General features: G+C 36.4%; 1 protein-coding gene across 1 annotated transcript in view; it reads left to right on the forward strand.

Annotated features, from left to right (window-relative positions):
• The window catches only part of HMCN1 (hemicentin 1), a 456,859-nt gene extending 430,061 nt beyond the window's left edge, over nucleotides 1-26,798 (forward strand). The window contains 10 exon segments of the mRNA XM_025430103.3: nucleotides 3,235-3,297; nucleotides 4,312-4,431; nucleotides 5,548-5,682; nucleotides 8,208-8,321; nucleotides 9,064-9,189; nucleotides 10,856-10,984; nucleotides 13,061-13,411; nucleotides 16,980-17,099; nucleotides 23,449-23,575; nucleotides 25,372-26,798. Coding sequence (XP_025285888.3) covers nucleotides 3,235-3,297; nucleotides 4,312-4,431; nucleotides 5,548-5,682; nucleotides 8,208-8,321; nucleotides 9,064-9,189; nucleotides 10,856-10,984; nucleotides 13,061-13,411; nucleotides 16,980-17,099; nucleotides 23,449-23,575; nucleotides 25,372-25,738 — 1,652 coding nt within the window. The 3' untranslated portion in view covers nucleotides 25,739-26,798.
• Nucleotides 26,799-27,369: the final 571 nt, after the last annotated feature.

The raw sequence follows: 27,369 nt of genomic DNA on the forward strand, positions 1-27,369 counted from the left end.
CAAGCCCCACATGGGCATGGATCTTGCTTTAAAAAAAAAAAAGCACTGGTGGGTGCCTGGGTGTCTCAGTTGGTTAAGAATGCTTTAGCTAGGATCATGATCTCCAGGTCCTGGGATGGAGCCCCACATAGGGTCTGTGCTAGGCAAGGAGTCTGCTTCTCCCTCTCCCTCTGCCCCCCCCCCCCCCCGCTCATGCCCTCTATCTCTTTCTCTCAAATAAATACATACATACATACATAAATACATAAATAGTACTGTTAAAAAAATCAATAAGAAAAGGACAGCACCCCAATAAGAAATACGTAAAGGCTGTGAACAGGAAATTCAAAAGGAAGAAATAATAATGACAAAATGAATGTGAAAAACTGTCTAACCTCACCAATAAGCAAAGAAATACAAATTAAAACAATGAAGTACCATTTTCCAATTATCATTGTCAGAGATTAAAAAATATGATAACCACTCAGCACTGGACAGGTATGGGGAAACGAACAGCCTGATTCACTGCCATCAGGGGCTAATTCATGTAACGTTTCTGGGAAGCAGTATCACATCTTTGTAGTTATCTCATTCCAGGAATCTGCCCTAAGAAAATCACAGATATGGCCAATAATAAATATCCTAGAAGCAAGAAGTAAGTATGTAAATTGTAACATAGCTGTATGATAAATTCTTAAACAGTCATTAAAATAATTTTAAAGCAATTAAATATAGCTCAAGATACTTGTTGAGTGCTGTGTACCAGACATTGTTCTAGGTATTAACAATAAAACAAGTGACAGAAGAATATGCATGGCATAACAATAATTGAAATGCAGTACACAGTATGATTTAAACCTGGGCTGCCCACACCGTGGTGATTATAAGGAAACCATTATTCTGGCTAAAAACACAAATTCCCAGGCTTCTTCTGACTGGGATAGGGCCAAGGAATCTATATTTTTAATAAGCTCTATCTTATAATCAATAAACTTTGACAGTCATTAGTCTCTAGGGTGAAAGATCCTAAATTAACTTTTTGAAGCGTATATTCATAGAAGGAAAAACATCACATTATTGGTAGTAGCTGTCCCAAGTGACAAAGTTACGAGGAATTTTATACTTTTCAAAGTTTCTACAATTATTATACATAGTAATAACACAAAAAAATATTTTGTAATACCCCTGCCCTATGTCTAAAGGAAAATCATAACTAGTATAATTCAAAATAGCTTACTTTATAACATAAAGAATAAATAAAAGGATACAGTTTATAACCAAGTATTAAGTATTTCAGTATGAAAATCTTTAGACATTACTATAACTGGAAGATAAGAGAGAAGTATTCATAATGGCTGAACCTATATATGTAGGTCTCCGGTGTGATTTTTTTTTTTAACACTAAGTAATTCTTGGTAATGTATTGAATAAAACAACGTACAATCAACCATCATCAATGTATATGACAGTTGTATTCCTGGAAAATTCACTGTATATTTTAATCACACAAAAAAGTGTTTAATATGTGGAAGATAGGTTCTAGCCTCCATTTATTACACACAACTTTCTCACTTCTATGAAAATCTTTCAAGGCAAGGGACAAATCTTCATCTTGCATCATTATCCCACACATTACATTACTATAAAACTTGCCCTACGGTCTGCCCCACTCACTAAATTTTAATAGGCCTTTCTATCACCAAAACAGCAAAAGTCTCTCCGCAAAATAGCCCGAATGTTACCTAATAGAAGATATCTCCCTTATTGAGAACCTAAAATCTAAAACTACTAACAGATAATAACTTATCATATGACACATTTTTTCCACAATTAGAGCCCCCAATGCAGTGCCCTACACAACATATACTGGTTGTAGTAGGAATGCAAAAATGAATCAGTGAATAAATAAAAATGAAGCATGAATTATAATGACCACCTGAGTTGTATTCTTGAGATCAGTGGCTGAAAATTACTTGCATCCATATCTTTAAAATCTAAAGTAGAGGATCCCTGGGTGGCTCAGTGGTTTGGCACCTGCCTTCGGTACAGGGTGTGATTCTGGAGTCCCGGGATCAAGTCCTACATCGGGCTCACCGCATAGAGCCTGCTTCTCCCTCTGCCTGTGTCTCTGCCTCTCTTTCTTTCTGTGTCTCTCATGAATGAATAAATAAAATCTTCAAAAAAAAAAAAAAAGAATTATTCTATAAATAATAAATAAATAAATAAATAAATAAATAAATAAATAAAATCTAAAGTAATGCCTGGACTGCCTCCATAAAAAGCACCTAAAACATTAATATAAACAAGCATGGTTTTATGCATTTGGAATTGAAAGAAAATCAAAGGTATTTTCTCAGAGATTGAATATGAACTGAATATACAATATGAATTAAATAAAATTTCCTTCAAAAGAAATTTATTATATTAATGATTGTCTTTTAGTTTGTGTGCGTGTGTGGGCACACATATATTACTTTAGTAACTCAAAATATATTTTATATAAGTTTCTACAGTTCAATAATGTTTGAAAAATATTTGCTAAATTGCTTAAACCAGTCAAGGCAGAGCTATTTTCTAAGGAAAGAGATTCCCTAACTAGTTCATTTATTCTTGTTAATATGTTTGTTTCTGACATAACTTCAACCTATTCCATCCCAATATGCCTGTTTCCCCTTGCTTTGACTACATGGGAAAGGAAAACATTGAGCACACCTAGGGGACTTTGACTCAAATGCTTTACATTGCAAATGGAGGAGATCCACAAAAGGAGAGAGTTCCTTCATTAGAGTTTCTGGTTTACACTGGCATGAATTATTTAAGTGGCTTGAAAATAATCCTAATCCTAGAACAGAATGAATAATGGCTAGTGGAATAGGACTTTGCCTGTGGTTATGCCTGGCGTACACATTGATCTTGGATCCTTTTTCGTTATCACAGAATGGTTTTATTTCATTTTCTTTTGATTAATATAAACAACTTAAAGAGAAGATCTGTTTCCAATAGTTGCTTGCCAACAATTTCTGGACTATGATTCATTTAGTTCTTGGTTGGGGAACAAGGAAACGTTTTCCATTCCTGCTTGTTTTCACCTATTGCTTTTGTTGTATGATGTTTTCCATCTTTAGCATATCTTCCCAGGGAAGATTGTCCTGGAAAGAAACAAGGTGTTAACATTCTAACACATCGGTTAATTTTGCTTTTCTCTTTGTGGTAGGAGATCGCAGTCGGTTAATTTTGCTTTTCTCTTTGTGGTAGGAGATCGCAGTAATCAGTGCCCCTCTGGATTTGCCTTAGACTCAATTGGACCCTTTTGTGCTGGTAAGAATGGGAATAATGCATTGTTATTTTTCTAAAAAATGTTAGTAATGGAATCAATTTAATGGACATCGATTGCCATGTTACTAGATATTTAATTGTCACAACAATCTTATAAGTGTCCCATTTTACATGCGAGGAAGTTGAGATGCGAAGTTAAGTCGGGTGCCTAAGATCACTCAGCTATCAAGTGTCAGAGCTAGATTTGAATTTAAGGTCACTGCAAGGCCTGTACTTTTAATTTGACAGCAGTAAAGTGTGTCAGAGATCATGACCAAGTATAGAGGTGGAGTGAACACAAGGACAAAATACTGGCCTCTGGTAATTTTTATGCCATGGGCGTGAAACATAATAATAATCCAACTCCCAATCACTAACCCTAGAATTGCTCAGAGGATAGGGCACGATATGCACCAAGGACCACTGACTAAGCCAGCCTCATCCCATCCAAATACTCATGCAGGAGAGTCACAGATAAGCAAACAGCTGAGTAAATGGCTGGAGGAGCTCAGGTTTGTGTGTACAGTGCCTCTTTTGGGTAGGCAATGTAATCTAGTATTTAGTGCTAGAAAAGTGGTCTTTAGAAACTAGTATGCCCAGGTTCAAATTTCATCTCGGCCAATAATGACTTGTGTGACCTTGGGCAACTTACTTAACCTCTTTGTTGCTCCAGTTTATCATGCAAAATGAAGATGGTAATAAAAAATATCTGTCTCCTAGGAATGTTGTGAGGAATGAGTTAAGGTAGGTTAAAAAAAATTTAGATCACAGGTCATCTTGTTGTTTTAGAATGAATTTAAACATCTAGTCACTATCCAAGATAATTTGGGGACCCAAAGTTAATTTTTGCTTAGTGTTTCTATTTTGTGGCTCTTAGAGAATTTCCTGTTACTTTGATTCAATTCATTGTCCTCCATAAGTGACTGTTGTATGAACTACTATTTTCATGGACTTTAATAACTCTTAGAAAGCGGGAGAGTTTACCTACTAATTTGGCCTTTCTGTTTTTTGTTTAAGATGAAGATGAATGTGCAGCAGGGAGTCCCTGCTCCCAGATCTGCCACAATACCGTGGGAACCTATTATTGCTCCTGCCCAGAAGGCCTCACCATAGCTGCAGATGGAAAGACTTGTCAAGGTATTCCCAAAGCTAGACCTAATAGACATGGTCAGGCAATGGTCACAGGAAGCTCAGGCCTAGGAAAAGTGTGGTAGAATGATGCTCTTCTTTTCCTACTCTTTCTGCCCCCCACATTAGCAATAAGCAGAGACCTTCAGGCAGGAGAGCTTATATAGTGACCCACTTAATCCCCACAACACCATGATCAGAGACAGGCAGGACTATTATCATGTTCATTTTTACAATGACAAAACTAAGAAATAAAAAATTATAAAGAATTTAAGTTAATTGTACAATCCTGGTAGCACTTCGGGAACATAAAAAAAAATGATGTGTTTTTGAGTACAGTTGACACATAGTGTTATATTATTTTCAGAAGTACACCTTAGTGATTTGACAGGTTTATACACTGTGCTCACCACAAGTATAGCTACCATCTGTCCCAATACATCACTATTACAGTATCATTGATTGTGTTCTTGTGCTGTACCTTGTATTCCCATGACTTATTCATTTCATAACTGGAAGCTGATACTTCCCACTCCCCATTTGGCCCATTCCCTGATCCCCTCTCCCTCACCTCACTTTTTTATCAGACTCTACATATACTTCAAAATTAGAATTGTGTGAGAATCTGGGTTATAAATAAATCTTAAAATGGTAAAAAGAGGAAAGGATTTCTTCCACTATGTCCAAGGAGACACCATTCTAAATGCAAAAGAGAGATGAAGAGGTAGGGTATAGGAGGGGAGCAGAGTGACATTGATGGAATGTCCAGTATGGATTGAGCACCTTGTGTATATTATTTCCTTTAATTTTCAAAGCAATGTTGAGAGACACATATTATCCTCATTTAACAGATGAGAAAACTGAAATGTCAGATAGGAGAAGTAACTTTTTTAATGCCAACTAATGGATCAGTGGTCTCACGGATGTCTGTAAAGACATCACACTATGCTCCTATGAGTTCGTCCTCAACTTAACTGACCTGAAATGATTCAACCATATTACTCGTCATTCTTGTTCTCATATATTTTCAAATGTCATCTATTGCTTTTCTTATCCCCATTTCATAGCAGGTTCCTGGGTGGTTTTCTTCAACCCCCTTTAGTTGAATGACTCATTTTGTTGCAGATATTGATGAGTGTGCTTTAGGGGGACACACCTGCCATGCTGGTCAAGACTGTGACAATACCATTGGATCATATCGCTGTGTGGTCCATTGTGGAATTGGCTTTCGAAGAACCTCTGATGGGCTGAGTTGTCAAGGTATAAGAATGGAGTTCCTTCCTTTATCTTCATTATACTAAGAATCAAAACCCTCTGCCTTTTGAATCATTTAAAGTAAACTCTGTTTTATAGATTGAGCTTCTTGATAAGGTTTTAGGTGTAATATTTCATGGCTATTTTAAATATTTGTAGCACAACGGTTTTGAATAACATTTGCCTGTTATATGTGAGAGAAGAGATTACATAGCACGATCTGAATACTCTACTTCATAAATCTCCATTGCATAAGACTACCAGATATCTATTGCATGATTTTAATAGCTTTTATTTAGATTTAATAGATTTTTTTAGAGAAGTTTTAGGTTCACAACAAAATGAAAGGGGAGGTAAAGAAATTTCTCATATATTCCCTGCCCCAACTCATGCATAGCACTCTCAACTATCAACATCTTGTCCCAGAGTCGCAAAATTCTTACCAATGATGAACCCACATTGATACATCATTATCATCCAAAGTTCATCATTTACATTAGGACACACTCTTGGTGTTGTACACTGTATGGATTTTGACAAATAATAACATGTATCCTATATCATAGTATCATAAAGCATAGTCTCCATGCCCTAAAAATCCTCTGTGCTTTGCCTATTCATCCCTCACTTCCCCCAGCCTCTGACAAACATCGATCTTTTTCTTGTCTCCATAGTTTTATTTTTTCCAGAATATCATATAGCATGTAGCCTTTTAAGATTGGCTTTTTTCACTTAATAATATGCATTGAAGTTTTTTCCACATCTTTTCATGGGTTGATAGCTCTTTTCATGGGTTGAATAATATTCCATCCATTGTGTTAATGCATTATACTTTATTAATCTATTCTGCTACTAAAGGATATCCTGGTGCTTCCAAGTTTTAACAATTATGAATAAAGCTATCAGAGTTTTTTAATGGAGGCAGAAATAGTGGATACAAAACTGAATGCCTATCAGTAGTAGAAAGAGTAAATGAATTGTGGTCCATCCACACCATAAACCATTGTGCAGCCATTATAAAGAATGGAATGCAGCCCAACTGTTTGCTTTAGAGACATTTCCATGAGGTATTGTCAAATGATGTAGGAAAGTATATGTAACTTGTGTAGAAAAGATTATGTGGCTGGAAAACAAATAATAACCAAAGATAAAGGAAATGGATTTATGTGTGTGTGTATATGTATATATGTATATATATATATATATACATATTTACATGTAAATATATATACAAATGTGTGTGAATACATAGAAACAATATGTTATTATTTGTACTAGATTGTTAATGCAGGTTGGCTTTGATGGGCAGGGAAGGTAAGAAAGGATAAAGGAAGTGAAGAAAAAAGAAAGAAGGAAAAGCTACACTTAAATATTTTTAAAGTATCTGATCATATTTATGCATTTATATTAACATGCAGATTTTGAAAGATTAAATTTAAAAAGCTCATGTAGCTGAAACTAATAACAAACACAGTTTGTTAACTAACTGGAATTTAAATTAAAACTTTAAAAAATTGTTTTCAAAATAAAAAATAAATAAATGAAAGAGCTCAAATAGAAAACAAGGGCAAAATAAGACACAATCTTGAGTTTGGGAATGACTGGTGGGGACATAAAGAGCCTAAGTGTCGTGATTGTTCCTTCAAAGGGTTTGGAATAGAACAATAGAGAAGTAGAAGGAACTTGAGATGAGTATAGACCTGAGAGAGGGATTGTGTTAGGGTAGGAAAGATTCAATTATGGGGAAGATGATAGTAAGGAAGAAGGCTTTCAAAATGCCCATAAGGAAAGAATGCTCAATGGACCACGGTCCTCATCTTGGTGAGGAAGGAGGAGATGGGCTGCAGAGCTCAAACACTCAAATAGAGGAATTTTCCTTATATGGGAGAAAAGATCTCTCTTCCTCTGGGACTAGAAGGAAGGAAGATTTTGGAAAAGGTACAAAAAACAAGCAAATGCCCATGAATTTGTGGAATTCATGCCTACACATTTTGTTTTTATACTATACCCCAGATGGTGTTTGGACAGATTAATCTGGCAATGACTACAGATGAGGAAAAATGCTAAAGTTGCCACCATCAGGCACAAGGTGATCAAGACCTGCATCAGGCTAACAGCAGCAAAAATAAGGAAGAAAAATCAGTTGCAAAAGATACTGCAGAAGACCTTGGCTTTTTTTCCACCCCCTATCTTCAGTATTCCAGTCTGTCAGCAACATTCCAGGGCTAAAACTTCCTAGAAACAGACATGGGAACCACCTGATAGAATAAAGTAGAGGAGTATTGTATCCATATAGTTCCAAGTCACTAGGAAATGTCTACTTTTGAGAAGCATTGAAGAGAGATACGGGCATTCAGCAGTTAATCCAATCAACTGTCTGGCAGATCATATGAGAGCAATTTTATTAGATTCATTTTAGGAAAGATCTTAAACATGACCATGATAAAAGATCATTAAAATGTTAGACATCTGAAATAAATTAACCCAAGTTTCCTAACAGCATATAATGAAAGTTGTGTTTTATTTAACAGATATTAATGAATGTCAAGAATCCAGCCCCTGTCACCACCGCTGTTTCAATGCCATAGGAAGTTTTCATTGTGGATGTGAGCCTGGGTATCAGCTCAAAGGCAGAAAATGCATAGGTAAGAAAAGGGCTTTAAATTCAAAACAATGACATCTTTGTAATTTCTAGGTGTTCGATCTAGTCTATATGCTGTGTGCTGGGCTGGATTCATACATAAGATACCTCTATCCATTGTGTTTGGCATCCATGCAGAAATGAAATGGAGGGATGGCTGGGTGGCTCAGTGATTGAGCACCTGCCTTTGGCTCAAGGCATGATCCTGGACTCCTGAGATCCAGTCCCACATCAGGCACCCCGCAGGGAGTGTGCTTCTCCCTCTGCCTGTGGCTCTGCCCCTCTCTGTGTCTCTCATGAATAAATAAATAAAATCTTTTTAAAAAAATAGAAGCAAATGCTATCCTTTACAGGTTTTGTTTTCTAATTACATAACCATTTTTTAGCATTTCCCTATTGTAGTTACTGATTATTTCCTAGAACCATAATATATATGGTTACATATACAAAGTTTATATATAATAATTATATATAATATAATATAAAATATATATAATAATTATTATTATTACTTTTCTAAGAGGACGAAGTGGTTAGTATGGCTACCCATATGTGAGCTAATTTTTTTTAAATTTTTATCATTCTGTTTTAATATAGTGTGTTACTTACATTGATGAGTTTAAATAACCTTACATGGTGATTATATAATTAACATCTTTATCCTTAGAATCTAAAGGTATGATTCTTATGGAAAAATAGAAAAGACTGTTTTCTCAATCTTCATTAATCTTTGTTCTTTTATCAAGATGTGAATGAATGTAGACAGAATGTATGCAGACCAGATCAACACTGCAAGAACACCCGCGGGGGTTATAAATGCATTGATCTTTGTCCAAATGGAATGACCAAGGCAGAAAATGGAACTTGCATTGGTGAGTGCATGGCTAGTTCAATGACTGAGATCCACTTGCCATTGACAAGCCAAGTAAGGTATCCATTTTTAAAACTAATGATTAAAGTCAATTTAATCTCACAAGGAAGTTTTTCTTTTCCCACAGGTTTTTTACTCCCAACGTCTAGTATGTTTGAGCTGTGCAGTTCCAGGCTCATGGCTATACCAAGAAATGGAAGCTCACCATGGAAGCCTATCACCATTTTGAGCTCCCATCAATTACACATTTGCTTTACATAGTAAATTAACATTATCTCACATTGTGTCTATGAAATTTAGTGTCTCTATGTTTAAAACTTCACAAGTGGTTAAGAAAAGCTTATACAAGTTTATTAAAAGTTCAAAATATTTTATTTTAGAACTAATTATTCTCCCAATGTCAAATCAGTGACCAGACAAGAAAGTAAGGTATATTTTCCCTAAGTTTATCCTTTCTATACTCGCCTGCCTTAATTAGCAAAACTATAAGCTGCACCATTTACAAAAATGAAACATAGTATTCCTCCTCTCTTCCTTACAGTCTACTGGAATAGATTGGCTAGTTCCACTTTTTTCATCAAAAGAAAAAAAATGCTATAGTATAAGGGAGAATGAAAGGCCATAAAACAGGTACAAATAAAATTGTACAAGAGTAATTGTATCTAATAGATATTACGGAAGTGATAACATTTAAATATTGCCTTGAATGGAATGGTAATAACAGTAATAATAGGTGGACATGGTGGAAAAAGGAAAGAGAGTCTTGTAGAAAGGAAAAGGGACTGGGCTTGGAGAAAACAGTTTAAAATTCATACTTCCTTCCTTCCTAACTGACCTTAAACAAGTCTTAAGATTACCTAAAAAAACAAAAACAAAAACCAAAACCGGGGACAGGGTTGGATCATCAGATTTCAAAGACTTTCCCGTGATATGGACATAGATAAATATTTCTGTTATCTACTAGGAATAGTAGTCAACTCAGTGTATCATGTGCAGTTATATGTGATTATAAATATTTTGAAGAGTATTGACTCTGTAATTATGTATGTAATTGGAGATGAGCTGAGCTGAAAGATCAGAGACTGTTGAAAAATGACAGCAAAAATATAGCTAGATGGAAATGTGAATGGAGATCTAAGGGATTGATTGAAGGAAGTAGAATTACTCAATCTTAGAAACTGAGGAAATAAGTTCTAGATAAATCTGGTTGACTGAGGGGGAAAAGAATGCTCTTGTCATAAGAAAGAGAGTAATGATAAGACACTGAGGGCATGTGGAGTTTGGAGTACTGGTAAAAGACTGACATGGAGAGGACCAGCCAGCAGCCAGAAATGTGGGGCTGTAGATAAGAAACGATGTAGAACTATTGCTGTAAGTCTACATCAGCAAGCTTACTAGATTCACTAGTATAAGTAAGACAGCCAAAGGTGGAGAGAGTAGAGGGAAGATGGCTACAAAGGTGAGAACAAAACCCTTTCCATAGTAGGGAGCAAGAAAAGGAAAAGGAGCCAGTTAATAAGTAGCAGAACTAGAACTTAACCCAGGTCTCAGCCACATGATGAGAAATGGAACCATTAATAATTTTAAAGAGTGTTCATTTTAAATATAATGACTTTAGGTTTTGAAGGAGGAAGTGTTATTACTTTTTACTGCCTCTGTGTCTGTAGATATTGATGAATGTAAAGATGGGACCCATCAGTGCAGATATAACCAGATATGTGAGAATACAAGAGGCAGCTATCGCTGTGTATGTCCTAGAGGTTTCCGGTCTCAAGGAGTTGGAAGACCCTGTATGGGTAAGTTACCGGGAACTCTTACTGAGTAATAAAGATGTTAACATTATTACTTAGCCTTACCAACTTGATCAGGACCACTCTCCACTCTCAATTGCTTTCTTGGGACAATAAGAAAATGTGTAAGTTGGTTTAAGTAATTTAGAACAGAAATTGAATTACTTCTTAAAGATTTCATATTGAGTTCAATTTACACTGACATTTAAAGTGATCATAATCATCACTTACAGAGTGCTGACTATACACTACACATATCAGAGTAAGGTTCCAATATAGTTACCGTGATGACTTAATCATGAAGATCATCTCATTGATTATCTCTCTGTGCACGTCGTGTAAATGTTTGCACAGATCCATTCTAGTTGGATGTGAAGTATAATTGTATGTAGTACAAAGGTTCGGGCATGAAGGATTAAAACGTGAATACACAATTTAAGTAAATTGATAATTATTACTTTAGTATCTATATAGTGCTTACTATGTTCCACTCCCTGTGTTGAGAATCTCACTCCGTTCTCCCAATTGCCTGTTTGTTTCCGTATTAGTTATAATTGAATGTAAATAAGGCAGGTAACAGGCAATAGAATATATCTATGTGCTTCTTTATAATCAATGCACTTCCAATCAAGAAACTGAACTATGAAATTATATTCCTCCTGGAATATTTAAGTACAGGAAAAAAATTGTGTGGGCTTTAAATACTGGCTTCTGGTTTACATACTACACTTTTAAAATTGGTTGCCTTGGTTATCTACTGAACAATGAGTTACAGCAAATTCTCCCGTAAAGACTTGGTTCTGTCTTTATTCAGTCTTTAGGCGAGTACTTTGCACAGAGCAAATGTTGACAGTAATAAAATTACTAGAAACGCTTTTAAAATAAATGCTCTTTAATAAAAGTACATATCATTTTAGTCTTCTGTTTAGACATTGTAATTTACATGTACCTTAACATCTTGATTAGTCATAGCAGCAACCTCGCAGAATGAAATATGTTTATTTGTTCAATCATTTGTTCAGTAAGTTGAATGCCAGGCTTTGGACTAGGAAATAAATCAATGAAGAAAATAGAGCCATTGCCTAAAAGAGATTAAAAATGTTACTTTTAACTTCAGCTTACTAAAATATATTTTTTTTAGATTTTTATTTATTTATTCATGAGACAGAGAGAGAGAGACAGAGAGAGAGAAAGGCAGAGACACAGGCAGAGAAGCAGGCTCCATGCAGGGAGCCTGACATGGGACTCGATCCTGGTCTCCAGGATCAGACCCTTGGCTGAAGGCGGCACTAAACCACTGAGCCACCTGGGCTGCCCTACTAAAATAATTTTTAAAACAAAATTTATCACTTTTATTCTGCTTATTCATGTTGCTTTCTTTCATGCTGCTGTGGTAAAGAATTAAGGAATTTAGTTTTGTTCTCTGATTTTCATTTGCTCTTCCAATTTACAGGAAAAGTTGGGAGTGTATAATATGTGTTAACATACGAATAGGAAGAAAAATAGCTTTTTTAAATTTTATGAATTTTGTGAGTTTATATCTTAGAAGAAATAATTCTGTCTTAATTTCCTTCTTTTTAAATTTTTATAAAGACAGTGCACTTGCCTTGATTATTAAATAATAATCATTGATTCAAAAGAAATAAAAATGTTAGTAGTTGTACCAATATTATCACATCTGAAACTTGTAATGGTATAAAAGATTGGAGGTAGTAGTGAGAATGTTATAATAAAATGCAAACCAGAAATGTGATTGAGTCCTTTGCTCCAACAGAATTAAGACCTGCATTAGCTTCGAACTCTAGTTTTTCTGGATTCAAGACCACATTTGCCCATGTGACCCTTTATGTACTATACACATTAGGAAAAGTCTTAGAACCTTTCTATATATTCATAAATGAATGATTAAAGCTTTCTCTAAAGTCCATAAAAATTGAGAAATTACCATATTCATAACTTTGGAGGATAACATAATGTCTTCAGTTTGTTTCAGAGACTGATTCTTTATTCCTGTGTTTTGTGTGTGTATGTATGTGGTTTTTTTTTCTCTCTCTTTTTTTATGTATCATGGCACACGAGCAGATATTAATGAATGTGAACAAGTGCCTAAGCCTTGTGCATATCAGTGCTCCAACACCCCCGGCAGCTTCAAGTGTATCTGTCCACCAGGACAACATTTATTAGGGGACGGGAAATCTTGCGCTGGATTGGAGAGGCTGCCTAATTATGGCAGTCAGCACAATAGCTATAACCTTGCATGGTTCTCCCCTGTGAGAAACAGCTATCAACCTCAACAGCATTACAGACAGTACTCACATCTCTACAGCTCCTACTCAGAGTATAGGAACAGCAGAACATCTCTCTCCAGGACTAGAAGGACTATTAGGAAAACTTGCCCTGAAGGCTCTGAGGCGAGCCGTGACACATGTGTAGGTAAATGTCAGCCGTGTTACGTTTCCTTTCTGGGGGCTCATTTCTGGGCCAGAGTCTAAACATATGCACAAGCACCTGTGGCAGTTTGGGTGCAGCAAACTACATCTGATCTCAAATTGGGGATGACTCAAAGTTCCAAGACATTTACTCTGGCACCTGAAACTATTACAAAATTTGTTCAAGTAAATGATGTATTTATATGTGTACATTCTGATAATTAATTGTTTTATATTGACAGTTTCTCTCTTTTGATCACTCTTGAAAGTGTTATTAAATTTAATGCTATGTAGAAATAAATTTCAGTGGCATTCAGAGTACTTTTTTTAAAAAAGAGAGAGAGAATATGCATATTGCCATTAATATAATACCATCAGATTATGGCTGTTACCTGGTTGATGCCCAAGCAGTGGGTTAAAAGTCTAACTTTCGGTGTCTCAGTCAACTACTTGTTTTATATGACAACCAAAACGGTGATGACTATTGTCCCACACTCCCAATGGAATTTCTCAGTTTGATTATTTTGTATATATGTAAATCGCTGAAAAGATACTATGAGCCAGGACAAAATTAGGTTGCTTTCATTGCTCTAAAATATGTGCTTTCAATATCTTTATCTAAACTCACAAGTCTACAATTTAATTTGTTTGCAAAAGTGAAGTGTAATTTCCAACTCAGTAATTGAGACTTTGTTTTCAGTTAAGCTGCAAACATTACCATCTGTCATTCATTTAATCCAATTTTCTGTGAGCGTCCACAGTTTGCTTGCTATTGAGCTATGTGCCAAGAGAAATTAGCAAACATGAATTAGCCCCACTATTGGTTAGATGACAGAATAAAGCAAGGAAGAAAGGGAGGAAGGTGGGAAGAAAGAACTTTTGTTTAAAGACCCCATGCCAACTTCATTTTCTTTCATTTTTCCTAAGTATTCTACATTTATTCTTGCCTAAATATGCTTTCTGTTAGACATTTCTTATAAACATTTTAAGTCTTTTTTCTGACTTCAATTTTTGTCATTATTTCTCTACCCTTCTCCAGGCCCTTTTCCTGCATCATTATCTTCTCAGACATGCTTCCTTAGTCCCTCTTTTGTGGACCCAGCCTCCCTATCACTTCTATCAGCTGGACCCCCAGACCCACTGGATACTTAAACTTTAAACTTTTCTCTTTACATCCATATTTTCCCAGAATTTTTCTGTCTAGATGTCTTGATGGACCTGCAGGTTAATATAACGTGTGTGGAACTTTCTCCTGTGATCAGTGCCTTAGAACTGTCAACAGTGCTATTTTCTTTTACTCCTTGAACTTCAAACATTAATCCATTCATTACCAATTCTCTACCATTAGTCCATATGGTCAAACACTGCTTAATTCCTAACCCTGTGGAATCCACAAACCTTATGAGGAGGTCAAACACCACTCTTAACCTGCTCCAAACATTCTGAGTATGGGTAATTTTTCATGCCCATGATTTTGACTTGACTGGTTGTTAGCTAAAACCTTTTGCCATTTTTTTTTAATTGACAGAATTAAATTTTGACAGGTTGTCTTTCAAAGTTTCTCCCAAATAGCCATTCCCACTAAAGGGTTTCATTTCCAATAATCATCCCACTCTCCGACTTCATCTTAAACAAACTCTTCTCTTCTACCTATACCCTCCTGCCCAAAACCTTGTTTATACTGTGACGCATGAATTGAACTACACCCCCCACACCATACACCTTCTAGTATATATTTTTTAATCATCTGAAGGTCCCAGTAATTTTAAGAAAGCATCCCTGATTAACAACCCCATTCTCTATTCCTTCATCACTGTCTAAGCTCTACTGTTTCACAGGAAAGTCTCATAAATGTTTTCTGTCCTTGTGTTTATATGACACTAATATTGTAAGAATTATCTTTTCCAAACCATTGACTGAGGCAGCTACTATTTCAGAGGACCAGTCTTGGAGAATCTGAAGTAAACTTCCATATCTAATCAATTACTGGATGTGTGAGTTTTAGATGGGGGCATTTAGAAATATTTCTTACAATATGATATTTTACAGTGTTCATACTAATAAAGAAATTTACACCAAGGTTGCAGACAGCTTTGGAATTATGTTACGAGCAACTTGTAATAAACACCAAATGCCTTTAATTAACCATCTGGGATAGAAAACTTACAAAAGATTCAAATTAACAACACTGTGCAATCTTGTTAGACTTGGGCTAAAGTTTAGCTGTTTAGGGAAACGATTCCAAAGCTTAACAGGAGAAATGAACATTGTGTTGCCTCTGAATGCAGAAATCACACTTGGAGCCACTTTGAAACTCAGACTCTGGGAAGAGTGATACTGACTTCTTGGAGTTCCACATCATTTACATTTCTGTGATTATTTTAGGTGGAAGCAGATTGTAAAGGGAAAAAGTAAAAATAACTCATACAAGTTGTGGAATAAATGCTTTGGTTCACTAAAATGGGGCAAACACAGTAACAAATATTTGATGAGTGTTATCCTTAACAGATTCTGAGCCTTTGCAAGTATATTCTGAACATATGCAAATCATGTACAACAAACACATACTTTTGCTGTGAATCACCTACCAGTTTTCTCCCTGTCTTCTCTTCTCCAGCACTCCTGCTCCCACTTCAAGTTATGTTCTCTCTTCACTATTCCACTGGTTGGTGGAACTAAGAACAAATTCTAACATCAGTCTGAGCAAAACACAACCGGGATAAGAAATCTTTGGTGCCCCAAATCACTTCCCTTGTCCTGAAAGCAAATAGCAATTAGCTTTTAATTACAACCCATTCTCCTCTCCTTTTTATTGCTACTTTCTTAGCTTTGTTTAATAATAGCAGATAGTTAGCTCTTTATTATAAAATGCTTTCCTGAGTATTATGATATATGAACCTTCCAATAAATCTGTGCAATAAAGAAAGCACATCAAGTGAGTCCTTTTGACAAAAGAATTGACTGAGATCTTGAGAAGTAAAGGGGCCTGCCCAAGGTGTCACAGCAACTATTAGATATGTGGTTGTAATTATATGAAGTAATTGTATGAAGTTCATATCACAAAATTAAAAACACCTCCCATACTTGATATCTCTATATGGGAAGGCAATGCATGGATGTTGGGAGCAGGTGGAGGGAGAGAGTTGGCTAAAGTTTAAATAAAATAAAAACTAACATTCCTTGTTCCAATTACCATCAATATAAACTTTGTTTTTCGGGTAAATTCTACTATTCTGTCACGAGTTTAGTATTTTGGTCATATAGGATCTTGTACAAATCTGTTTTGTCTGCCATCCCAGGCTTGTTTATTAACTAGTCTCGAAATTGGCCAGTTTGGGGTTTCAGCTCGTATATAATTACACACAAACAAGATGTTCATATTTTATGAAATAGTACAGTTAACACTGGACTCCATTAAAAACAGATCCTGATAGAAAACAGTTCTAAGCATGTATAAACACAGGAGTGTAAGATCACCAAGAAGATTTTCTATTGTATAGCAACAACTTGTGTATAGTTGGTTCTGTCATAGTTTCTGCCTTTGTTACACACTCTGCTTTCTTTCCACACAGATATTGATGAATGTGAAAATAGAGACATTTGCCAGCATGAGTGTAAAAATACCTTTGGGAGCTATCATTGTATCTGTCCACCTGGCTATCAACTTATGCTCAATGGAAAGACTTGTCAAGGTGAGAAAATGTTGGAATGTTTATTGCTGCAACTTGGCTTAAAACCAACATAAGAGGGCAGCCCAGGTGGCTCAGTGGTTTAGTGCCACCTTCAGTCCAGGGCATGATCCTGGAGACCCGGGATTGAGTCCCACGTCAGGCTCCCTGCATGGAGCCTGCTTCTTCCTCTGCCTGTGTCTCTGCCTCTCTCTCTCTCTCTCTCTCTCTCTCTCTCTCTCTTAAAGAAAAGAAAAAAAGAGAAGAAAAAAAAAACCAACATAGGAGAGGGTGGGAAATTAAATGTCTTCTTTTTTTGAATAATTATTCTTCTAGTTGCTTTCTATTCCTTCTAATTCCCATTGGTCATATTTATCTTTAAACGTTGCTTTTGTAAGTAGGAGAACTGGCGAGAAAGCAATTTGGCAGAGGAAAATAGTTGAGAAGCATTTTTGTTGTAGTCTTATAGAAGGAGCAAGAATGCCTAAATCAGTCTTGTCATATATTTTTAAAACTAAGTGGGAATAGACCTCTTTAAATGACTTTTCAAAGTTCAACCAAGATGGAAGAGGAAAGGGGAAGAGAGCTCAGTAAATTTACTCCAGTGTTAGGCATTATTTTATTTTTTGTCTTGGCCAACAGTGGGTAATTGGTTAAATGCTGTATTCTTTGAGTCTGCAAATGATGTAGAACAGTCAGGAGCTAGCTTTGCAAAATGAAAAAGGTTTAAACAAACGAATATTTGTTTGATATCTCTTCCCTTTGATATCATAGTCCAGTGGAAACAGATATGTAAATAAAAGCATAATTTTTTTTTAAAAAAAGCATAATATATAGGGTTAGAGGTGCTATAACAGAGTTTTGGACAATATGTAGTGACAGTAGAAAGAAAAAAAAAGCTATAAATCTCAATATTACCATCTTTACACAAAAACGTGAAAAGGGCAATTTTGCCTTGATGAGGTATATTATGTTGCAATGCATAAGTTAGATCAAAAAAAGAAATAAGAAGGGATCCCTGGGTGGCGCAGCGGTTTAGCATCTGCCTTTGGCCCAGGGCGCGATCCTGGAGACCCGGGATCGAATCCCACGTCGGGGTCCCGGTGCATGGAGCCTGCTTCTCCCTCTGCCTGTGTCTCTGCCTCTCTCTTTCTCTCTGTGTGACTATCATAAAAGAAAAGAAAAGAAAAGAAAAGAAAAGAAAAGAAAAGAAAAGAAAAGAAAAGAAAAGAAAAGAAAAGAAAAGAAATAAGAACATATATAAATCTTGAAAAATCTAACAAGAAACCCCCTCAATTTTGTGGTCAAAATCAGAGTATTATATAAGTATTAACAAGCCTCTGAATTTTACTCATTTCTGTCATGTACAACCTAGATCCTTTTCTAAAGCATATCAAATAAAATCTCCAATGGAGTGCTTTCTCAGTAGCAATTGAATTTAGATAAAATGTGCCCTCTCTGTGAGATTCACAAAAGACTTGCTAGGATGCAGGTCATGGAAAGGGTATTCCAGGAAGCAAGACCTGGATGGACGATGGGGCCACCAGAGTTCCATGAGCTCTCACCTCTCCCACAACCATTCACCCATTCCCTCCCTGGAAACCCCAACTAGATCATTTGGACTGGAGAAGGAAAGTGAACACCATCATAACCTTCATTCCCAGCCATCTGCACAAATGTTTGTTTTAAGAACTTACCCCATGCAGAACTTCCTACAGAGATTTGAAGTATGAGAATAACATGTTTACGTTATAGTCATATTTTTCTAAAGCAATTATTAACTCATCTTAATCAGCCGTACAGACATGCCAAGGGCAATAATTTGTACCCATTCTACCAATAATAAAATTAATTCTCAGGGCAATTACACAATCATTAATGTTCTAGAACAATCAAGAAAAAGGGTAGGACTTGGTCACAGGTCTCATAACATCTAAAATGGTCCTTTGTCTCTCCTACCATGGCTGTAAACACCAGGGTCATTGTACTGTGGCAGCACAGAGAGGCGAGAGCATTTACACTGTCCACAGTTTATAACTTTCTCCAGGTCATCTCCCTAAGAACCCTCTGAAGAGGTGGCCCAACATTAACTCTACACCTCCTGTGAGTGTGCCAGGAACCAAGAAAGGGAGCATTTGGAACAACCAACTGAATTTAAAAAACCCTTAGCCAGACTTTTAAATGCTATATTATATCATATCTTCGTTGGAGGATTTTTCTTTTTTTCTAAATTGTGCCAGTTTGTTCCTTTAATTGCCCTTGCCACTCACTCAGTTCAAAACATTTTTCAACTTTCAGTTGTGCTTCAGAGAGTGGAAAATAATGTGAACAAATCAGAAACAGGTGTCACTTGAAATGTTTGCAATTCAAATGGGTTACATATTTTTGTGGTTTTAAAAAAGACTTGAGAGAAAACAATTACATCTTTTAAAGCAGTCTTTAATCTGAAGAATAACTTCAAGTCTTTTTATAGCTTTAGAAAGTGTTTCAGGCATTTATAAGAGAGAAAAGGTTGATTTTCATTTACATGTGCGTTTTTGAAGCTTTCTACATTAGTGGTAAAAATGTCAGTGATAAAAAGGAAATAAAAGTGAATTTGACATTGAACAAAGGACAGACACTCTAGTCAAAAATGGAAGCCAGCAGACTACAAAATGAGAGACAAAAAACCTGACCAATCATTATTTGCCCAAGAAGCAGAGAGGAGAAGCTAAGAGATCTTTCTGCCAATTTTAAGCCCCACTAATCTAATTCTGAACATGTAGAAACACTATTGGCATTGCAAAAATGAGTGTTTTAATCTATCCAAGTTTTTTTAAAGTAATCCATAATGTTATCAAGAATCTAAATTATTCTCTCTAGGAAGACAGATGTTTCAAGTATGTTTTTCCTAAATTATTGTTTAAAGTATCCAGAAGCAGTTGGTTAAATGCATGCATATGTTGTAAAGCTATTGATATAAAAGTGTTTCAGCTCATCTTGGTAATCTTCTCTTGTAGAATATTTAGATTATAAAATACCTATCCTTTAATTTCTACCATAGTAATTTTCTTAAAATATTTAATAAAAACCAGACACCCTTATATTGTCAGATAACAGAAGACAGCATGATTTCTCCATCTTTTCTGGCTTCTCTTCTTAAGACCAGGCAGTAGAATAAATAAATAGAGTGAATGTCTATAGGTTCTTAAGCCTGAGAGGAGAGTTGTAGACAGAAGACAAAGCAAGACCATCTTCCAGAAACTCAAGTACTTAAGAAAGCTTTTCGATAGGAAGTATACATTATCATAGAGCTAAAGGCAAACACTTTAAATATGAGATTTTGATATATTTTTGTAGATTCATGTTCAGCCATTGGAAATCTGTAATATAGATACTCTTACTATACCCACAGGCATGTGTCCAGATTCTGGTCTCCATGCCACCATTTCCATGGGCCCCTGCAGCCCACTGGCCTCCATGTGCCTGAAGGAATTCACCATAAAAATTAGAGCTAAAATGAAATGTGATGGATGAGTGTGAAAGGAATGTTTTTTTTTTACTGAGAAAAAAAACATTAGGCCAATTGAATGTCTTTCACATTTTCCTAAAGGGCTTTTCACTTCATTCTTAGACAATATCATTTTGCCAAGGAGATAACACCCTTCCGACAGACAAAAGCATAATTACAAATGAGTTCACAGAGACAATAAGCAAGATTTAACTGAAATATAAATTTGTTTCACACTGTGTTGTATTCCTGTAGGAAAACTAGTCCTAATATAAAACTGGTCATAGAAAGCACATTATGTTATTGTCAGTACATCTGAGTAATTGAAAAGTCAAGTGATTTACTCCATATCACCCTCCCTCAATGTCTTTTTACTTTGTGTAAACTATTATAAGCAAGTTTAAATAATTACACTGTTTGTCACTTCCTTAGAAAACAGAATATAAAAAAAAAAAAGGAAACAGATATATTTGGAACAAAATCTAAAATGCTCATTTTTGAGACAGAAATGGTAAACCAGAAATAAAATTTAGCATTTATAGTCCATCGTTAATATGCTGTCTCTTGAAACCTCACTCCTTTCTCTTTTTTTGATAGCAGTTTTTCAAGTTATTTAAGAACTCACAAAAGAACTTACAACTTTAACACAAATCTAACATACATACCATTTAGCAGATGCCAAATCACTTACTACTATGAAATGATACAATAGTTTCACATGCCCACTGGTGTCTGCACCAATTCCATGATGGAAGTACACTTGACCTTTAGGTCCTACCTCTGCAGAAAACTAATTTGGGCCCAATTAATTGTAATGTTCCCTCCTGTACATCAGGATCTATGTTTATTCACACAGTAAAGAAGGAGGAGTATTACAAGTACCTACATGCAGCCAATTAACTTAAGACTCTATCTAAAATAAGTAGTCTTCAAATTTTTGGTTGCCTACTCCAAAAAAAATTGAAAACTTTATACTTCGTACTTTTTAAAGCCGACTTCTAAAATTTCTTATCATATCTAAATTGTTGTAAAGAATGTGGATTCTGGCTTTGATGTACATGTGCTTTAAATATTCTGGATTCTGGATTCTGGCTTTGATGTACATGTGCTTTAAATATATTTTCATCAATATTTTGGACCTATAGATAACCCGGTTAATGAGGAATGATTATTATATAATTTTAAGGCCTGTAGTCATTGTTAAACCAACCAGCATGACTGTCAGAAAAAACGGCTTAAGGTCATTTTTCTGTTCAAGTAAAAGTGTTAGTAGGTGTTCACATGACAACTAGCTCAATTCTGAAATCTAATTTAAAATAGAGAGCTCAGACCATTGGTTTGTAGCTACGATGAAATAAGGCCTGCCACCATCAGTATGAATAACCAGTTTTCTCACCCTTCACATGTGCCTTGAAGCATTTTGCATCTGGTATCATAAACAGACTAGGGGTTCATGGAGACCCTTTTTTTTTGTAAAGCAGAAAGATATAAAATGGGAATGGGGACAGGAAGTTCTCAGGCAGAATGCTTTTAGGAAGGAGAACTTAGGGGGCATAAGTTTCTGAATGGAAATAATTCCCTGATCTATTTGCCTGCTCTCATACTGCAGGAAAGCTTCCATGCACTATCAGGGGAATGCAGGTACCACAGTTGGAAACGATTGCTCTAAAATATGGTTCTTAACATTAGGATCTCAAAATCCCTTAAAAATTTTGTAGAACTCTGTGGATACTCTTTCCAAAAAATCCATCAATCTCAATGTTGTACTCTCTGTCTCTATCCCTGTCTGTGTCTCTCTCACACATACTCATATGTCCACACACAAAAAGATTTTCATTTACAAATGCCCTGGTGTTCAGAATATGGACCCTAAGTTAAACTCAAAAACATTCATTTTGGGCAGCCCCGGTTGCTCAGTGGTTTAGCGCCACCTTTGACCCAGGGCGTGATCCTGGAGACCAGGGATTGAGTCCCACATCAAGCTCCCTGCATGGAGCCTGCTTCTCCCTCTGCCTGTGTCCCTGCCTTTCTCTCTCTCTCTCTCTCTCTCTCTCTCTCTCTCTCTCTGTCTCTCTCATGAATAAAGCTCAAGAAAGTTTCCTTTAGGTCCATCTTGATGTTTCTTAATTAATAGTGATTTAAGTGTGTTTTAACAACTTTGTATAGAAAAAACAAAATAGTATTTGATTTGTGTGTTTCCCCACTACCCAAAGGGGAGCTATTACCCTAGAAAGGGCACCCCACCCCCATAACACCTGAGGATGGATTCTCCACAGTTCAGATTAGATTCAACTTGGATTGTGGTTCTTGGGTCATTCATTTGATCCTGAGGGATTTTTTTCTAAATTCTGTCTCTCTCCACAAGACCAGACTGACCTGAATTTATAACTTGACTCCTTCAATTTCTACTACCCTACCTCCCATTCAACATTTTGAACTTCTAAAACAAAATACCAGGAAGGATCATTCACATTTTAAAGAGGTTCTTCCTTTACAGAAAGGCTCATAAGTGTCCTTTAAATTTTTAGCTTGTTTCTCATGAATTTAAAGTATTATTTGCTTTACAAAACTCAAATGCACTCTATTTTCCAAATATAAAAGGCACCAGACTTGCTATATATTTAATAGCCCCCCTTCTAAAAGCTCAAATAGCTTTTATTTTTCGATATCCTTTCACAAGTGTTAAAAATTATCCTTAAAGCAGTATGGGAAATAGCACACCAGGTATCAGGATCCTCATGTTGTGGTTGAAGAAGCTTAGGTATGGTTACCGAATTCATTCGTGGGGATTTGCCATTCTGGTCAAATACCCACAACACCTAACCTTATGTCTTGCTCAGACTTGAGTTGCTGATGCTGCGTGTTCCTTTGTGCTGTTGCTAGATGTTGATGAGTGTCTGGAGCAGAGTGTGCGCTGTGGGCCCAATCGCATGTGCTTCAACATGAGAGGAAGCTACCAGTGCATTGATACACCCTGTCCACCCAACTACCAACGGGATCCTGTTTCAGGGTATGTCTTCCCTTCTCTTCTCAAAAATATTTTTGAAAAGCCTTCTCTCCTCCACCAATATACCATGTCTACAGTTGTATATAACTCATAGGAAGTCAATAACCCCAGGGGTATATGGAGTTACAGTGTGTTCCTTCCTCAATGAATGGGTATGAAATGAGCTCATCCTGCAGCAGCCACTGTAGCCTAAACGATCACTGTTGGCTGCCAAAGTCTTCCCGGAGTGTCTCCCCAGTATGTAATCCACCATGCCACATTGAGAACTCTGCCTCAGCAGTGAGCATTTTATGGGGTGATAGAACCTGACCTCCTTCGACATTTCCTAGTTTCTGTTTTTGTTGCCTCTGGGTTTAAAGGGCTCTCAGCACTTAGAGAATTCCAGGAAGTACCCTGGCTGTAATTGTGATGACTCACCAGGACTCCATGAGAGAATGGAGATGAGCAAGGATGAGTCAACAGTCTGTCTGCTTGTATATGGTCTTGCTTACATTCTCTGCTGTCTGAAACACTATCTTTTCTGGGTTCCAAATAAACTACTCTTCTATTTTCTCCCTCTTCTTACAAAAATGGCATACTCTGTTCAAGTACCAAGTCAACAGGTGTGCTTGAAAACAGAGATAATGGTCATCATGAATAGGACCTGCTAATAAGAAAGTGGTTCTGAAACCCAAAGCTGGTTGGAGTTCACACTTTGTTTTTCTTCTCGGCAGTGACTACCAAATTACTGTAACATGATCAAGTGTGGAGTGCCTCAGATCCAGCAAAAACCTATTCAGAATTGCTTTAGGGGGAATAGGAAGGGAATAGGAAGGGGAGGGAGAAGATTAAAAATATTGACATAAGAAATATCCCAAAAATACTATGACTGAAGAATCCATATCTTCAGAAAAATGGTCCTTTGAATATTTTTTTTTAATTTTATTCTCCATTGCCAGTGATCTCTGGCAGATAGTTTAAAAGTCATGATGTGGGTAGCGGGGGTGGCTCAGCGGTTTAACGTACCCTTCAGTCCAGGGTGTGATCCTGGAGACCCCAGATCGAGTCCCATGTCCGGCTCCCTGCGTGGAGCCTGCTTCTCCCTCTGCCTGTGTCTCTGCCTCTGTGTGTCTCTCATGAATAAATAAATAAAATCTTAAAAATAAATAAATAAATAAATAAATAAATAATAAATAAATAAATAAATGTAAATGAAAGTCTTGATGCCTCAAAAACAGCTAGTGTGGGCTCTGAAAAAAAAGAAAATATTTTATTTTTAATCTAAAGTAATGTGGAAAACAAATACCAAAGGAAGAGCATTCTTCCCCCCCCCCCCCCGCCCCGAGGAATCTTCATTAACTGACCTTTTATTATTTTTAGGAAAATAAACCAAATATCAATGAATTCTACTTGAGCTATCAGCCTTAGGATTGATGTTACAATTTAAAAATATCTGTGTTCCTCTCTTTAAAAACTACTTGTTTCCAGTAGATGTATAGATGCTTCTATTTCCCAAACGAGCTTTTCATTGTAAAGACACTCTTGTAGTACTCATACTTACTGCAGTGGTTCAGAAACTTCTGATTTTAATGAAAATGAGAAATAGATACTTGACTCTAGACCAGCATACTGTCATAGGCATCTGGCATCTGGTTTGAGTTAGTGACATAGAACATGGGGTGGGCTTATTGCTCTTGCAGTCAGACTGTCTACTGCCTGGAATGCCTACAAGTTGTCATGGATCATGGTCATCTGCCTCATGCCCTCTCCTCCTTCCAAGCCAGATAACAATATGCACTTCATGTGTTTTCTGTCTTTAGGTTCTGTCTCAAGAACTGTCCACCCAATGATTTGGAATGTGCTTTGAGCCCATATGCCTTGGAATACAAACTTGTCTCCCTCCCATTTGGAATAGCCGCCAATCAAGATTTAATCCGGCTGGTAGCATACACGCAGGATGGAGTGATGCATCCCAGGACAACTTTCCTCATGGTAGATGAGGAACAGAATGTTCCTTTTGCCTTAAGGGATGAAAACCTGAAAGGAGTGGTATACACAACACGACCATTGCGAGAACCAGACACCTACCGCATGAGGGTTCGAGCCGCCTCCTACAGTGCCAATGGGACCATTGAATATCAGACCACATTCATAGTTTATATAGCTGTGTCTGCCTATCCATACTAAGAAGCTCGCCAGAGCCTAATCCACATATTTAAACTGCATTAATCATGGGAATCAAGTCCCCTTCCAGATTACCATCTCCTGAACAGGAGCCAATCTTGGCAACTTGAAAATGGTGCTATGCTCTGTTTTGTGTGCCTTCCTTGGTACTGCTGAGGTATTTTCATGATCCCACCATGGTCATGTCTTTTGGTAAGGTCTAGAAAAGTCCCTTATTATTCTCTTTATTTATTACACTGGAGCAGTTACTTTCCAAAGATTATTCTGAACATCAAGAGGACATATCAGTGATGTTTTATAGTAGCATAGTAGCTAAGATCATTTTCCTTTAAAAAAAAAAAAAAAAACGAAAACAGAAATAATTCACTCGAAGCCAAGTGGATTTTTGAGCATTTGGCCATTTTTTAGAATAATAAAACTGATTGCTATATATTTTGATCAAAGCTTATTAAGTAACTTATGAGGATACTTTTTTAAGTATTGATATTTTAAAATGGGACTTTTACACTTATTTTCATCTTAAGAGAAAAAAGAAACAGCACTCATTTTGAAATATAGTGTGGCTTCTAGAATGTTTCTTTGATACCAAATAGTGTTCTCACTGACTAAACATCCAAAATAAGGATATTATTTTCAGTGATTTTGTGAAGTGAGCTGAACCACTTATGATAATAGAAACTTATACTACTTTGTCCTCAGATGATTGTGCATAGCATGGATCTTTGATATAATCTTCCTTTCAGTTAGCTCCATAACTTTACATTCCAGCATTGTATTTTCCTGTCAGTTGAAAACAACCGTTACAAATACCAAGGGGACAGTTTTCTTTGTTTTCTTAAAAATCATATATGTTCAAATTAACATAAATGTCGACGTCAATACACTGTACATGGTGGTAACAGACTCTGGAAGCAATTGCCAAGATGTATTCTATTTTTATGAAATGTATATATATTACCTTGGCGTATTTTCTATATAATATCTTGATGGACTATTTTATAAAACAAAAAACAATGTTACAGTAAAACCAGTCTAAATAAAATTTTCACATCCCTTTTCTTAACCTTTTTGAAAACTTAGAATTTGTTTCCTTACAGCTATCCTAGGTGTTAAAGTTTATATTCACATATATGCTCCTATGTGTATGTCATACATACCCTGACAGAAACAGACTTTAAATGGATCCTCTGAATTAGATCTGAGTTAAGTTTAATTAGTTCTGTGATATAGTCAGATTTAATGGTACTAATAACCTGTCTCGAGTGGTAAAGTGAACTCTGGTTGTTCTTGGGATGAAGTGCCAAAATAATGCTTACATTCTCACCAGTAGGCATTTCTAATCAAGAAATGGTTGCTTGTTGGGCAGCTCCGGTGGCGCAGCGGTTTAGCGCTACCTGCAGCCTGGAGTGTGATCCTGGAGACCCGGGATCAAGTCCCACATCAGGCTGATCAAGTCCCACGTTGGGCTCCCTGCATAGAGCCTGCTTCTCTCTCTGCCTGTGTCTCTGCCTCTCTCTCCCTCTCTCTCTCTCTCTCTCTCTCTCTCTCTGAATAAATAAATAAACTCTAAAAAAAAAAAAAAAGAAATGGTTGCTTGCTTGAAAGTACACTGAAGAACATGAGGAAAGAAAATA

This window comes from Canis lupus, chromosome 7 (assembly GCF_003254725.2).
Source record: "Canis lupus dingo isolate Sandy chromosome 7, ASM325472v2, whole genome shotgun sequence".
NCBI lineage: Eukaryota > Metazoa > Chordata > Mammalia > Carnivora > Canidae > Canis > Canis lupus.